The sequence below is a fragment of the Balaenoptera acutorostrata genome, chromosome 9 (genome assembly GCF_949987535.1).
Source record: "Balaenoptera acutorostrata chromosome 9, mBalAcu1.1, whole genome shotgun sequence".
NCBI lineage: Eukaryota > Metazoa > Chordata > Mammalia > Artiodactyla > Balaenopteridae > Balaenoptera > Balaenoptera acutorostrata.
The window spans coordinates 36,036,645-36,052,646 of NC_080072.1; the positions used below are offsets into that span (position 1 = coordinate 36,036,645).

Sequence of the window (16,002 nt, forward strand, 5' to 3'; positions counted from 1 at the left end):
GCCTTGTGAGGGTGCCTGTAAAGTAACTGTTTAAATATAAAAGTGAAAATTTATTGTTACTCTTTAATATTTTAAGCAACCAGGTATAATGATTTGCTGTGACTTGAGAGAAGTGAAAAAGTGGGGAGTGAGGATATCAAGGCAACTACTATTCCAGGCAGATGAGTTGCAAGGGCACAGCCCTGAGGCCTGTTCAAGAAGTGGTGATTGGAGCAGAGAGAGTTGGGGAGAGTAGAGGGAGAGACTGTTGGAGACTGAACTGGGTAAGGACTTGGTATTTCACTCTGAATGAGGTAGGAGGACTTTAAGAACTTTGAGTAGAAGAATGTAATAATTGACATATTTTAAAAGTATCATTCTGGCTACTGTGATATCAGGATAGAGACACAGAATGGAAGTCGGAAACCTGCTAAAGGGCACATGGGGGTTTTTCTGTTGGAGGAGATGGAAAATAGATGAAAGAGATCATCTCAGGAAGTGAGAAATACAGAGAACAACTCTGCTGATGTGTGTTGGGGACTGTGTGGCTAATCTTCCACTTTCGATAAGGTCATTAGGGTCAGTCTTTCTTAGGAAGTAACATTTTAGCTTAGATGAGAAGATGAGAAAACCCAGCTTTATGAATATAAAGGAGCAGAGGATGCTTGGCCAAAGAATAGCAAGGATGAGCATTGCTCAAACATCACACAGTGATTAATGAATTTTCAGTTAACACTAAGCCATCAAATCAAAATTTGAACCCTTTAATGTGGTTCAGATTTGGGAGGTGTGTGGTGGAGTTGAAGTGCACAGGCTTCAAAGCCAGGCTAATCTTACTTCAATTCAAAATTTCCCCCTTATGAGTTATATGACCTAAGATGAGTCACTAAACCTCTCTGAGCTTCACTGGCCTCATTTGAAAATGGGAATAAAACTGACCAGACAGTGCTGTTGTGAGGATTAAATGAGACAACACGCATAAAGTATCTAGCATAACTCCTGATGTGTATTTTGTGTTCAACACTTATTATTCCCTTCTTAAAATGAAGAAAAGGATAATGCGTCATCACAGCTGAATAAGATAAAGATGTTGTTTCTTTGTAGTAGACAATTCTAACATGGAGTATGGGGAATTGCTTTCCCCTACTTCTCAGTGCTTTGCTTCACATACAGATGGGTTCTGTTGACCCTCTATTAGAGGAAAGGATGGGTTTGGAGTTGACAGTTGTACAGCAGGGGTGCTGAGTGGGCCACCTTCTTGAGCTTAGCCTTACTTAGGGTTAATAGTTCATCGTTATGCTATGCTGGCCTAGGGTAGAAGATTCTTTGATAACCGGAAGAGGAAATATCCCCAGACACAAGTCCAAGAGATGCAGAGTCTTGGAGGTCACGGCTCAGAGTTATGTACTGTCTGCAACAAAAGTGACTTTTTAAATTTAACACAGAACTTAGTGATCCATAATTTCAAATGCAAATATTGAATAAAAGACTTAAAATTTTTGTTGGTTATTTTATTCTGAAAAATTATTTTTAACATTTCACTAGTAAGTATGATTCTCTGTCTAGTGCTTCAGAACTGTAACCTTTGTTTTTCTGTGACTCAGTGTAATTCTGTTTCAAGAGCTCATTCCCCTGATGATAGGAGCTAAAATCTCAATCAATTCAAGGTCCTTGCCCCTCTCCCCCAGGTTGGTGGCTGAATTCCATAGCTCATGTTGCAGGGCACATTGATGTCTGGCTCCTGACTGTCATCTATACATGCAGACATCTTCTGTGATGTCAGTCATCTGGCCTAGTCCTGAGCCATTGATTCCTACAAATTGCTGTTGTGCTGTCCTTTGCCCTAGGTCTGGCTCTTTCTGCTGCCTCAGAGTGCCTCCTGGGAGCATGGAAAACCATTGACTGCTCTCCCTGTCTACTCTGAAGCTATGGGAAACTGGGGGATGGGGTGGGGCCAGGGGCTGTACAGGCATGTACCCTGTAGCCATTTCTACTTTAGTGTTTCTGGGAATAGCTTCTCAGGAATATCACCCCCTTTCTCAGCTTTCTTCATTTCCTTCTGACTTTTTTCTGTTTAGGTTTTTACAGTTTGAAAGCTGCAAACTGAATTAAGCATTCTGCTGGGTCATCCCATCCCTGGAATAGTAAGACCAGATGCCTAGTTGCTCTAATTAGGAGAAGGGGTTGGGTAATGAGAAAAATCTTGGTTAAAAACATTGATTAATATTTCAAAATAATTTTGGTATTTCCATCACTTATGTAGAAAAATGCAGTTGATGAAATAATCTTTTATCAACTTTAATCAAAGCTAGTTTTAGGTGTGGAGAAAGGATAGTTACCCCCTAAACAGGGAGGGGGGTCAATATTCATTGTTACATCTATGGTTCATCTCCTGAATTTTGTTCCTCAGTGTTCTTTTATTTTTTATAAATTTATTTTTATTTATTATTTATTTATTTTGGCTATTCTGGGTCTTTGTTGTGGCATGCAGGCTTCTCTAGTTGTGGCGTGTGAGCTCTCTGGTTGCAGCGTGCAGGCTCTAGAGAGCATGGGCTCAGTAGTTGCTACGCATGGGCTTAGTTGCGATATGTGGGATCTTAGTTCCCGGACCAGGGATCGAACCCAGGCCCCCTGCATTGGGAGTGCAGAGTCTTAAACACTGGACCACCAGGGAAGTCCCTCTCAGTGTTCTTTTAAAGACAAACTTTTTTGAGTGGCCCAGATCAGCAATATTTAAAGATTGCCCCTATCTCATATTCTTAGTTTTGTATAAATCATGTCCCCTAGTCAAAAGGAGTATCACAAGCAAGTTGGTTTATATTTATTTTGTACTGCTAAAACATGGTCCTAGAGATTATGATCATGAAAGACTTCAATATATACTGTATTACGGTATACAGTATATACTGTATTAGCACTATTTTAGCCAAAAGCCGCAGAAATCTAATTTAAACTCCTAAAGCTAAAAGGAGAATATATTGGCTTATATATTTGGAACCACTTGATTCTGCATATCAGAATTAAGTGACATAAATTGTATTATTGAAGTTTTCTTTGTTGTTGTCTGTCTCTTCTGTCTCCATCGTTTAGCTCTTCTTCCTTCTACATGTAGGTTCAGTTCTCAGACTTTCTGTGGTAGGAGAGATAACCAAGCTTATATCCTTATAGCTTGTGAGTCAAAAAAAAAACTCTTTTTTTTTCCCCACCCGCCTCAGTCTCCAAATATCTATTATCTGGAAGGCTTATACTTCTTTAGGCCATGTGTCCATTCTTAATCCAATCACAGTACTAGAGAGATAGAGTCTCTGATTGGCTGGCCTTAATTACATGTTCATAGCTGTAATTGACAGCTTCACCAGGACCACATGGAAGGTAGAAGCATTGATTCCTGATAGAAAAAGCAGAGAATGGAGAAGGGCTACAACAACAAAACAGATCTCCACTACAAATTAGCAGAGGGGGTAGGCTGAGGCTCTCTTTGTGTTTCTCTTTAAATTTATTTTGGGGGCTAAGTACACATTCATGATTGGTTCATGCATCATGAATGGAGACTCATAATACCCAAAGCACCTTACGAGAAAAGATAATGGCTATTTCCATATCTCTCAACTAGGTTTTTACCTTGGTTTTAGAGATACTCTATGGAATTTCTCATTAAGATATATTTTGTTATTTTTCCCCTCCTAACACTTCCTCCATCCTGTGTCACCATGTACAAAGGTGCTTTTGTGACTAAATTTGCACAGTTGGTTGAATAGGCTATTAGTAAGCCAGAATAGGTGGTAATAAAAATTTGTTTGTGTGGGATTTGATCCAGTGTGCTAAAAAAAAATTATTTCGAAGTTTCTTTGGAAGTAACCTCCTTCTAGATTAAAAAAAAAACAAAAACAAAACAGAAGCCAAACTGCAGAATCCTTCATCATATATCACACTTGTATCTCAGAATCTAGTTCCTCTTCTTCACTTTACTTCTATGGCATGATACATGCTCCTGCCAAAGTCAGAATTATCAGTGATATGGAGAATGAGACTAAATCAGATTTACTGTAGCTTGTGGACAAAGCACCTCCAAATCAGGCAGAAAATGTCAATATCATTGACCTCGAGGGAGATATGTGGTTTTTGTACAGTGTAGCTTTGGACTCTTCAGCCAGCAGCAAAGCATCAAAACAGCAGCATAGAGGGATTTTCTCATGACCAGAATATAAAGTGTCATTGATCCATACTTAGGAAGGGCTATAACAGTTCCAAGTCTGTACTGGGAGAACTGAACATGTGTCCAAAAAATCTGAAATTCTAATCCTGGCTCTTTCTCTGCATCTCTGGGATTTCTTGCTTAATCACTGAACCTCTTTCTGCATCACTTTCCACTTTGATATAAATATGATGATAATAGTTCTCATGGAATCTGGACTAGATATTGCTGCTCTTTTTATTTATGGCTATACCATTTTCATTAATAATATTGTAATGGTTAGTTTTATATGTTAACTTGATTGGACTAAAGAATGCCCGGATAGCTGTAAAACATTTCTGAATGTGTCTGTGAAAGTATCTCCAGAAAAGGTTAGCACTTGACTCAGTAGATTGAGTACTGATGAACTGGTGAATCATCCTCACCAATGCAGATGAGAGTTATCCAATCCACTAAGGACCTAAATAGCACAAAAAGTGGAGAAAGAGCCTATCTTTTCTCTCTGCTTGAGCCGAGACATCCATTGTCTCCTGCACTCTGACATTGGGCCTTTGGACTCAGTCCAGGACTTAGACTGATATTCTGATTCTCAGACCTTCAGACTTGGACTGAATTACACCACCAGTTTTCCTGGTTCTTCAGCTTGAAGACAGCAGATCATGGGACTTCTTGGCCTCCATAACCATGAGTCAATTCCTGTAATTTATTATATATCCTAAGGATTCCATTTTTCTGGAGAACCTGGACTAATACAAATATCCTCATTTAATATTTCGTACATGATGTGTGTGCCTTTACAGAGACTTCACATTTGTGATGTCATTTAATCTTTTCAACAACCCAGCCAAGAGAGTATTTTTATTCCAACTTTTAGAAAAAGAAACTGAGAAATACAGAGGTGAGGTGACTTCTCTATAAGTCCTAGAATAACATGGAAAGTTCCAGGACTTAAACGTCTGTCTCTATATTTTGACACATTGCTTGTTCTTATCTTTCTTTTTGATTTTGTGATTATATATCCCTCTCTTTGCTAGTAAAAACGTCTTCACTCTAAAGCCATGCATTTCTTTCTTCTGTGTCTTCCATGCTTCTCTGTAAAAAAAAATAAATAGAAGCTTATATTTAATGAGTATTCACTATAGGACAAAATCTATGCAAATTGTTTTACAGTCATTGTTTCATTTATTTCTGGCTGAAACACTATAATTTAGGTACTATTCTTATCCTTATTTTACAGATGCGTATATTGGGCCTTAAAGAGTTTAAGAAACCTGCTTACCGTCACACACTGACAATCTGAGCTCTTAAGTACTTTCAGATACTGTCTCCCTGATTTACAGCAGCTGCTTTCTGGTATCTCTTTCCAGCTACTTCAAAAAAGATGGATTAGGTAGCTGTGCCCCTATAAGAGTAATTTTCTTCATTATACGAAGTTTTTTCCTGTATTTCCACATTGCTATCCTTACCTTCCTTTAGTTAGGGCATGCCAATTGAACATGCCTTTCCCCCTTTATTCATTTTCAGTTTAACAGAACAAACATGTAGGGAAATCTGTCTTGCCACGTCACTTTTCATAGTCTCCCTGGGGAATATTGCCTGTGTCCATGCTTTACCTTTTACCTAAAGCTGATGACTCCCAAATATGGTATTCTGAGGGATGCAAAGAGGACTGCTGATTTAAAAATTATGTGTACTACTAAGTTTGGAAGACAATGGATTTTTAACAATCGATTGTTTCATGGCATTTGGCATGCTGATAAATATTGCGACTCACTAAGAAGATCCAGTATTAGGCCTTACTCAAACTTATTTTTTGTGGAACCCGTCTTGGAAGAACATCTTGTATAACTAATGTTCCTTGGAACCTAACTAAGGATATTGTGTCCAAATTTCTGATTCCTCATTAGACCTATACTGGGCTCCAGGTATACATTTCTAAGTTCATTCTTGATATCTAGATTTGAATAACACATAGCTGTCTCAAAATCAGCATCAGATTTTTCTTTTCATTCTGTTTTTCTGATTAACCACATACATTTATTTGGAGTACATGAAAAAAGAGGTGAGGAGAGAAAAAATATTTGAATAAATAATGGCTGAAAAATTCCCAAATATGATGATCAGAACTACAAACATGCATATTCAAGAAGCCCAACGATTTCTTAGCTGACTATATGTTAATAAAATTACGTTAATACGCCCCATAATCAACTTGCTGAAAAGCAATGATAAAAAGAAGATCTTAAGAGCAGCCTGAGAAAAATAATATATTACATACAGAGGAACAAAATAAGATTCACAACCAGAAGACAATATAGAATGACATTTTTAATAAACTGAAAGAAAAGAACTGTCAACCTGGAATTTTATAATCTGCAAAATAACCTTTGAAAAATATAAGAGATATAATGATTTTTTTTCCAGACAAATAAAGCTGAGAGAATTCCTTACCAGCAGATCTGCACTCAAGAAATTTTAAAAGTAGTTCTTTAGTCCAGGGAAAATACTACCAGATGGAAATTTGGATCTACATAAAGGAATGAAGAGCACAGCAAATGGTAAATATGTGGGAAATGGTAAAATACAATTTTTCTAATTTTTAATTTCTCTAAAAATAGTTGACTGTTTAAAGCAAAAATAATAACAAATGAAATTTATAACTATGTAGATGTGAAATGTATGATAATAACACCACAAAGGAGATGAGGGAGAAAATGGAGGTCTATTGTTGTAATGTTCTTATACTATATGTGAAGTGCTATAATATTAAATGAAGATAAACCATAATAAAGATGTGTATTGTAAACCCTAGAGCAATGATTGAAAAAAAATACAAAGAGGTAGGACTAATAAGCCAATAAAGGAGAAAAAAATGGAAACATAAAAACATTAAGTTAATTTTTAAAAAGGTAGGAGAAGAAGGGAAAAAAGCCTATTCTAATAATCCAGGAGGGAGATGATAGTTTCTTGGATTGTGGTAGTTGTACTGGATATTGTTATTTGTAGTAGTGTTCTGTACAGGTCTCAGCCTATCAATAACTAGTGTTGTAGCTAGACTGGCCCTTGTGATTCTTTTATGATTAAAAGTCACCCACAGCAATAACCATCAGGGAACTTTGAAAGAGATAAGGTTTATTATTTATGAATCTTGGAAATTACCCAGTACACCTGGGGTCACACAGCGAGGTCACCTGTACATGGAGAGAACGCAAGTGCAGGCCTGGGGTTCTGCTTTTATTGGGGTCAAAGTGGGGGCCTGAGGTTTTGAGGGCTCACTCTTTGTTGGTGAATTGAAAGCGTAATAGTGGGAATTTAAAGGCCCAGGAAGAGAAAAAGCAAGTGGCCCAGATGGTTAGTTGTAAAAATCAACCAAGATCTCTAAAACAAACGCTGGAGAGCAGCTCAGAGAGTTTAGCAATTTGACCATAGTTACAAAGCTAATAAGTGGGGTGCTGGTGTTGGAATTAGATGATCTGACTTCTGAGTCCAAGCCTCATGATCCTCTAGAGTAATCCTGCTGGTTCTTTAACTTACTGATTCAGAGTCCAATTTTCTCTCATTTATTTTTCTATTCTTTCTAGCCCTGACTCAGGCCACCCCAATCTGGACTGTCATTACAGGACGGATTTATTCTTGACCATTTTGTGCCTCCCCTGATTCTTCTGCTCACTCAGAGTGAAAGCAGGGGAAAAGAACACAAACATACAATGATCCATCTTTATTCCTTACCTCTTAGCTCTGACAAACAGACTGCATTTGCTGACCTAGCTCCAGGGGAGGCAATTCTCATCCCAAGTGAAGATCTCATTGCTGGCTCTGTTGGTTTCAAAGATCCAGCTGGCCTTGTGCTGCCCAACACTTATCCACGGCAGTTCACAGATACTGGTTCTTAGGATGGGAATGTCCCAGCTCAAGTCACAATTAGAAAGGACGTTGCTCATGAACCCAAGGTTCCTAGGCAACAGATAAAGAGTCAATTGAATGTTATTGGCTGCACATCCCGTCCTGCTGCTGTGTCCATGGTGCTTGTTATAGAGGCTCTTGGTTACTTTTCTACATGCTCATCTGCTAAGATGGCAGCATGCCCTCTTGTTCTGTATTTGGATTCCTGCCCGTGGCCATGGCTACCAGGCCATGACAGATGCCTGCAGGTCAACGCAAGTGTTAGATCTTTTCTACGTATGTCTCCTCTGGCAGCAACAGACCTTGTAAGACATATGCACACCTGTTGAATGTCATATGCCAAACAACATGGCTATTTGGGAATGGGATTAGGAAAAGGCAGCTGCCATAAAGTCAGCCCTCATCACATGTGAAACTTGGAGTGTCAAAATCCCTCATACCTTGCTGGGAGGACAGGACTGTCAGAGGGCATGAGGAAAGTTCAGGACAGCAAGGGGTGCCAAGTGATTATGAAATCTCAGACAAACACAGACCATGGAATAGCAGGTATTACTGTGAACCTTCTCCAAAATGGGCAACTTGATGGAAGCAGAATCTGACAAGGTTGAGAGAAGTCTGTGTAATGAACTCACTGGCCTTTATAATAGAAAAGTGAAGGATCTAAATCTCACCCTTGTGTTTGAAACCTATAAGAAATGTGTTCCAGAAGCCTTAATTCTAGGCATTTGAAACTCAGACAAGTGCACTCATGTATATTGCTTGTGAGCTTCCTTATTTTATTATAAGCTGTAGCAGTGATCTCAGTGGGGTGCAGAGGATACAGCATCCTCAGATACTCTTTACTCTTACAGATCAAGAATAGAATGGGGTGAAAAAATTATTTGATTTTTAAATCAAAGCTTTATAATTCTGCGATAATTTTAATTTCAAAAGCTTTAAATATTGATCAAGAAAACTATGTGTAGATATATTTAAAGAGTATAATTTGATGAAACACTGTGGCATTACATTGATTTATGATATTTAATCCTTTTCTTGATGAGTCTTAACAAGAAGAAAAAAATGCAGCAACATTTTTTGTGTCAACATTTTTGACTTCTACATGCTGGATATTATACATACATATACAAACTTACTCCTCACACCAACAACTCTATGAGATAGATACCTTCACCCCCATTAATAATAATAATGTATAATAATAATTATTATCACATAGTATGTTATTATTAAATAATGTATTAGTATTGTTAGTTCCAATAACCTAAAGTAATTTTGTGAGGTTATTTAACACTTTTGACCCCTAGGTACTAATAATCTAAGCCTAGGAATAATCAAGGGATTTATGAAGAATAGGAGGAGTATCAGGCAGATTTAGAGCAAATTTGTTTTACAGTTCTCCTCTAGTAAAGACAAATATTTTGTAGGTTTTTGAGTGAAAGGAGAGTTTTAGATTTTATATATTTAAATATATAGGTTAGACTCTAAGCTATATATTGGCAAGGATCACACAATATTATGAGTGACCATTATTATGGCAAGGATTGCTCATTATTATGGCCCTAGTGCAAAGCACAGGAACTGGACATCGAATTTGTTGAATGAATAAATGAATGGTGGGTTCAGAGATAATTGGCAATGCCCTCCAAATTTATTTGTGTAAAATTGATATGCTCTCAAAACACCCCCCCCACACACACACCCACACACCCACCCACACACACATTTTCCTCCAGGAGAAGGTGCTGAGAATAGATCCATTAGGAGGATAAGATCATAGCAGACCAGGTCAGAGAGAACAAAAGCATGAGCCCAGGCTGTGGCAGTGAGGACAGAGAGCAAGAACTGATGGAATCGTGTCTTCTGAAGAAGTCTTTAACAGATCTATTTACCTGTAAGGGCAGACATGAGAGAGGAAGAGCAGTTTAGGGCCACTCCAAGATACCCAGTAGATGACCTGGGAAACAGGATAATGCCTCGACAATGCATGAAATACCTTAAAATGTTTTTGAAAAGGAATGCTAAGCTTAAAATTCAGTCTGAGGTCTTGAGGGCTCTCAGACAACAGTCAAGAGTGTGGACAGCTGAGTCTCAGTTGACTTATTGTTGCCATTTTCCTCCGCCCCTGCAGAGATCTGCAATGCTCAGAACATAGTAAGTGCTCAGTAAATGCAAACTGATAAAGGAAATGAATGTATTACCAAAGTTTCTCCGGAGGTTATGACTTCTCAGAAATGCTAACATCACCTGCTGTGTAATAGGAAATTAATGAAGACAGTGGCTTCCTCCGTAAGCTTAGAGATTGTGACTAGGGGCTTTTCATTTTTTAAAGGCTAGGATTGAAGCAAAACCAAATTAAATGATAGATGCCAGAAGAGATGTTATTTTCTGCATTCTGGTGACATTTATTTCCCTGACTCTTTGGTATTGCATTAAAGTTCCTATTAGTTTTTGTTTTCATTACTGACTTGTAAATGATAACGTTCCAGATGACATTTTCCTACTGGAAAGTTTCTTGCCATTAGAAAGTATAACTAATTACTCAGTGTCTCCAAGTTATCCAGGTAATGCTTTCCCAAGTTATTTACATTTTCTTAATAATAAATGAAACTGTTTTAATGAAATAGCTTTGTTTCTTAATAAGTAAGACTTTTAATTGAACTGTGATATATGTGCACTTCCAGGTTGTTCTTTTATTTATTCACATTGCTTTGTAACCTCCATATAATTGGCAGTAACCAAGAGCTGAAAGGACCAGAGTCATTCACTAGAAGTATTGGGGTGGGAAAATAAAGTAGAAAAGACTGTACAAATTCTAAAGAAGAAGGATACTAAAGCCATCTTACTTCTGTACCTGGACTAATCTACTGTCTGTAGGGTAAACCATGACTTTTTTTTTCTTTTTTATATGCAAGTGCCTGACAAAAGCTTTGATTGCTGAAGTATCCACTTCAGAGAGGCATCTACTTCAAAGATGGCTATCCTGAATAAACAGATTGCCAGCCACAGGTCTAGTTAAAGAGTCAGTTGCCCCCACCCCTGCTTTGCCCCTGGCTTTATTGTTTAGAGACCTTGGTTGATTTTGATAACTGACCATTTGGGTCCCTTGTCTTTTCTATTCTCTTGCTTTAAATTCCCAGTTTTATGTTTTAAATTCACCAATAAAGAGCAAGCCCCTGAAACCCTAGGCCCCCTACCCTTGAACCCAATAAAAGTAGAACCCCAGGCTCCTTCTTTCCTTAGAAAGAAAAAAACAAACAAACAGAAAACACCCAGGCTCTCTCTATTCTCCATCCACAACCTCTCCATATGCCCCCAGGTGTGCCTTTTATGCTCAAGTACTTGTAGGCAAGAAACCTTTTTTTTTTTCCCCCCAAAGTTTCCTGATAGTTATTGCTGAGGGCATCTTGCCATGAAAATAAGAACCACAAAGGCATGTCCAGCTACAACATTGGTTATAGATAGGCTGAGACCAGCACACAATACTGACCCATTAGTGAGTCACATTCATTCCCTCTTCTCTATCTTTATTCATGTCACTTTCTACCTCTGGATTATCCAATTCTTAGTAATTCTTCAGCACTGAATTCAGTTGCTCATGGTTCTGTGAAACTTTCCAGGGTCAGTACAATCCATGTTATATCATTTGTTCATTCATCATTTGTCAAACACTGGTGGGCAAGCCATTGCATTACATTTACAATTCAATATGGTAAGTGTTAGAATAGAGGGTTGGAAAAAGTGCTATGAAAATAAAACAGAGGTCCATCTTCTTTCCTCCTATTTATCATTTTTGACACTTATATCTGGCTTGTCATATCTCTTCCATTGAATTTAACTTTGGTAAAATCAAGGCTTTGTTTTCATGACAAAAAAATGTAGGGGGAATAGTAAGAGTGGGAGGGATGGAAGGTAGAGATACAAGGTTAATTATTGGTTAAGAAGTGCAGTTAAGTTCCAAGGTTTTATCAGGTTCGGGTGGTGTCGCGGCTGCTGGTCCTGGTTGCCAAGGCAACGGAGATCTTCCCAACTCGCGAGAGCGCCCCCTTCTCCCACGGCTTCGGGGACCTAGCAACAGCTATGGCTGCGGTGTCTGGCTCCCGCAGCCCGGAGTGGGAGGCCTCGGGCTCCAGGGGGAAGCGTAGCAGTTCGTCAAAGAGCCCTAAGCCCAGCAAATCCTCTCGCTCCCCGCGGGGCCGCCGCTCTCGCTCGCACTCTTGCTCTCGGTCCGGGGACCGGAATGGCCTTAGCCATCAACTGAGTGGCCCCAGCCAAGGCTCCCGAAACCAGTCCTACCGCTCCCGCTCGCGGTCACGCTTTCGAAAGCGGCCCTCCGCGCCACGGGGCGCCCCTTTCGCTTCTGCCTCCTCATCCGCCTATTATGGCGGCTACTCACGCCCCTACGGGAGCGACAAGCCATGGCCTAGCCTCCTGGACAAGGAGAGGGAAGAGAGCCTGCGGCAGAAGAGATTAAGTGAGAGAGAGAGGATTGGAGAATTGGGAGCTCCTGAAGTATGGGGACTTTCTCCAAAGAATCCAGAACCAGACTCTGATGAACATACACCAGTAGAGGACGAAGAGCCAAAGAAAAGCACCACTTCAGCTTCTACTTTAGAAGAAGAAAAGAAGAAGAAGAAGAAGTCTAGTCATTTAAAAGAAAGATCCAAGAAAAGGAGGAAGAAAAAATCATCTAAAAGAAAACACAAGAAGTATTCTGATGATAGTGACAGTGACTCTGATTCTGAAACAGACTCCAGTGATGAAGATACAAAAAGGAGAGCAAAGAAAGCCAAGACAAAAGAAAAGAAGAAGAAATGCAGATTGAAGAAATATAAGAAAAAGAAGTCTAAGAAGAGCAGAAAAAATTCCAGTGATTCAAGTTCTAAAGAGTCCCAAGAAGAGTTTCTGGAGAATCCCTGGAAGGATCGATCAAAGCCTGAAGAACCCTCAGATTTGATTGGCCCAGAGGCTCCCAAAACACTTGCCTCTCAAGATGATAAACCTTTGAACTATGGCCATGGTCTGTTACCTGGTGAAGGTGCAGCTATGGCTGAATATGTAAAAGCTGGAAAACGTATCCCACGAAGAGGTGAAATTGGCTTGACAAGTGAAGAAATTGCATCATTTGAATGCTCGGGTTACGTAATGAGTGGTAGCAGGCATCGCCGAATGGAGGCTGTGCGACTGCGAAAAGAGAACCAGATCTATAGTGCTGATGAGAAGAGAGCCCTTGCATCCTTTAACCTAGAAGAGAGAAGAAAGAGAGAAAACAAGATTCTGGCCAGTTTTCGAGAGATGGTATACAGAAAAACTAAAGGGAAAGAGGACAAATAAGGGTTTTCTGATTGTTCATCAGACATTTTTAACAACAAAAAAGGAAGTTTGGGTTCCATATATACACACAAAAAGATTATCATGATCTGAAAAAGCTTTACAGTGCTACTGTGCCTTCTATTTAATTCTTTCAGTCCTTCTATAAAAAGCTGCTTATTGATGTAACTTTAGCAAGCTCTTTGGGTTATTTTGGATTGACCAAAACAACCTTCTGGTTTAAAAATCCAAATTATGAATGAAACTCTACTGTGTTGGGGGAGGTGGCATTGAGAGAAGGTGCTGGTGAGGTGAGAAACTGAACTCTCACACCAGGGGACAGTGCTCCCATTAGCTCTACATGGTGCCCACTCCCCAACCCATCCCAACTGAACTTGTGAGAAATTATCATTCCTCTATGTTGAATGTGTTATAAATGGACTTGATAGAAACACACAGGAGGCCACTTTCTTTAACAAAATGAAGGCATGGCTGAAAAAAGCAAATCTGGAATTTGAAGGTTGACTTGTGTATTACAATATTATTGTCAGCTCTGGAAGTAATGTATTTTGATTTTAGTCCCTACCTCCACCCCAAAACCAACAAACAAACCAAAAAGCAAACTAACCCACAGACTTGTTGAATTGAAAATGTGAACATTAGTTTTAAAATTCTTAATAGGTTAATTAAAAATGGTTATTTCAAAAAAAAAAAAAAGAAAGAAATGCAGTTAATCTGTTAGTCTGGCTGGGATTTAGGGACTAAGATACTGGATGGCTTCTGTGTGTTTTTTTCTTTTTTTCCATTCTCTTAAGGAAAAAGATGAAATCTAGTTCTTGTTAAGTACACTTGAATGCTAAACACAAGTGTGTGCATGCCTACCCACCTACTACCTTCCCCACCCCTCATAAACACACACATTTTGAATGACAAAATGTCACCATATGGCTTTGGGTCTTATAAAGTGAAAAAAAATTCCCTATGGATCCCCAGACATCGTGAATTTATCACATTAACTGAATCTTGATGTTTCACTTCTTCATTTCCTTAAAGAAAAAGGGTGGCAAAGTGGTCCATCATGATATATGGAAAGGACATACAAGAGAGGATCAGGGTGACTGCCCTTAAGACTTCCAGAAAACTAGGTGACTTTCTGTGCTTCCTTTCTTCAACATCTTCTTTCCACAAAGCAGATTCAGCAGATGATAAAATAATGCTAGCATAAATGGGAACATTTATGATAACAGTGCAGCTATCGAAGTTTGCTGGGATGGAAAATCAAGAACTCCCTGTTCTGAGATCACTTTTGGTTATGTTATTACAATTTTTATTTGAGGAAGGGGTGAGTTCCTGAGTTCAAAAGAACCATGGTGAAATGATTTTCATTGGTGGTCAGAGATGTGCAGGTTGGAAAAGTCCTCTTAGGAATGTGGTTTTCAACAGATTGGCTGTGGTACGCAAGAATCAGGCAAACTCTTCATTATTGGGCCACCTGTCAAATTTTAAATGATGTGTAAAATTTGCTTTGGAAGCAACTAAGTATACATATTATTACCTTGACTTACAGCAGATGCAATATCGAACTGAGGGCTTTGTGCAAGCTTTTATATAGGTGAGTCCTTGTTGCTGGATGGCAAAAAGTGTGGTATAACATGGAAATGGCTTATTTACAGGAACACAGGGGATCTCTGTAAAGTGAAGGAAGCAATATAGTCAAATGTTCAACTCGCTAATGATAGAATGCTGAAAGGAGACTGAGGAAATGGTGGAGTACCTGTGAACAAAATGCAATCTTCAAGGATGAAAATTCTATTTTTTTTTTTTTTACTTTTAAGTTAATTTAATTTTATTTTTTTTTCATATCTTTATTGGAGTATAAATGCTTTACAAAGTTGTATTAGTTTCTGCTGTACAACAAAGTGAATCACCTATACCTATACATATATCTCCATATCCCCTCCCTCTTGCATCTCCCTCCCACCCTCCCCATCCAACCCCTCTAAGTGATCACAGAGCACCGAGCTGATCTCCCTGTGCCATGTGGCTGCTTCCCACTAGCTAGCTATTTTACATTTGGTAGTGTATATATGTCAATGCCACTCTCTCACTTCATCCCAGCTTACCTTTCCCCCTCCCTGTGTCCTCAAGTCCACTTGCTACATCGGCGTCTTTATTCCTATCCTGCCCCTAGGTTCCTCAGAACCATTTTTTCTTTTTTTTTTTTAGATTCCATATATATGTGTTAGCATATGGTATTTGTTTTTCTCTTTCTGACTTACTTCACTCTGTATGACAGACTCTAGGTCCATCCACCTCACGACAAATAACTCAATTTTGTTTCTTTTTATGGCTGAGTAACATTCCATTGTATATAGGTGCCACATCTTCTTTATCCATTCATCTGTTGATGGGCACTTAGGTTGCTTCCATGTCCTGGCTATTGTAAATAGTGCTGCAATGAACATTGTGGTACATGTCTCTTTTTGAATTATGGTTTTCTCAGGGTATATGCCCAGTAGTGGGATTGCTGGGTCATATATGGTAGTTCTATTTTTAGTTTTTTAAGGAACCTCCATACTGTTCTCCACAGTGGCTGTATCAATTTACATTCCCAC

The 16,002-nt window shown here is 38.9% G+C and overlaps 1 protein-coding gene across 1 annotated transcript; it reads left to right on the forward strand.

Moving 5' to 3' along the window:
- The first annotated feature begins 12,063 nt into the window (after positions 1–12,063).
- LOC103004296 (NF-kappa-B-activating protein-like) lies at positions 12,064–13,843 on the forward strand. The gene has a single exon (XM_057553091.1). The coding sequence runs from the start codon at positions 12,158–12,160 to the stop codon at positions 13,409–13,411; it is 1,254 nt and encodes a 417-aa protein (XP_057409074.1). The 5' UTR covers positions 12,064–12,157; the 3' UTR covers positions 13,412–13,843.
- Positions 13,844–16,002: the final 2,159 nt, after the last annotated feature.

What these genes read in the sequence shown, in the direction of transcription:
- LOC103004296 (XM_057553091.1), top strand. Translation starts at nt 12,158, where the DNA reads ATGGCTGCGGTGTCTGGCTCCCGCAGCCCGGAGTGGGAGGCCTCGGGC.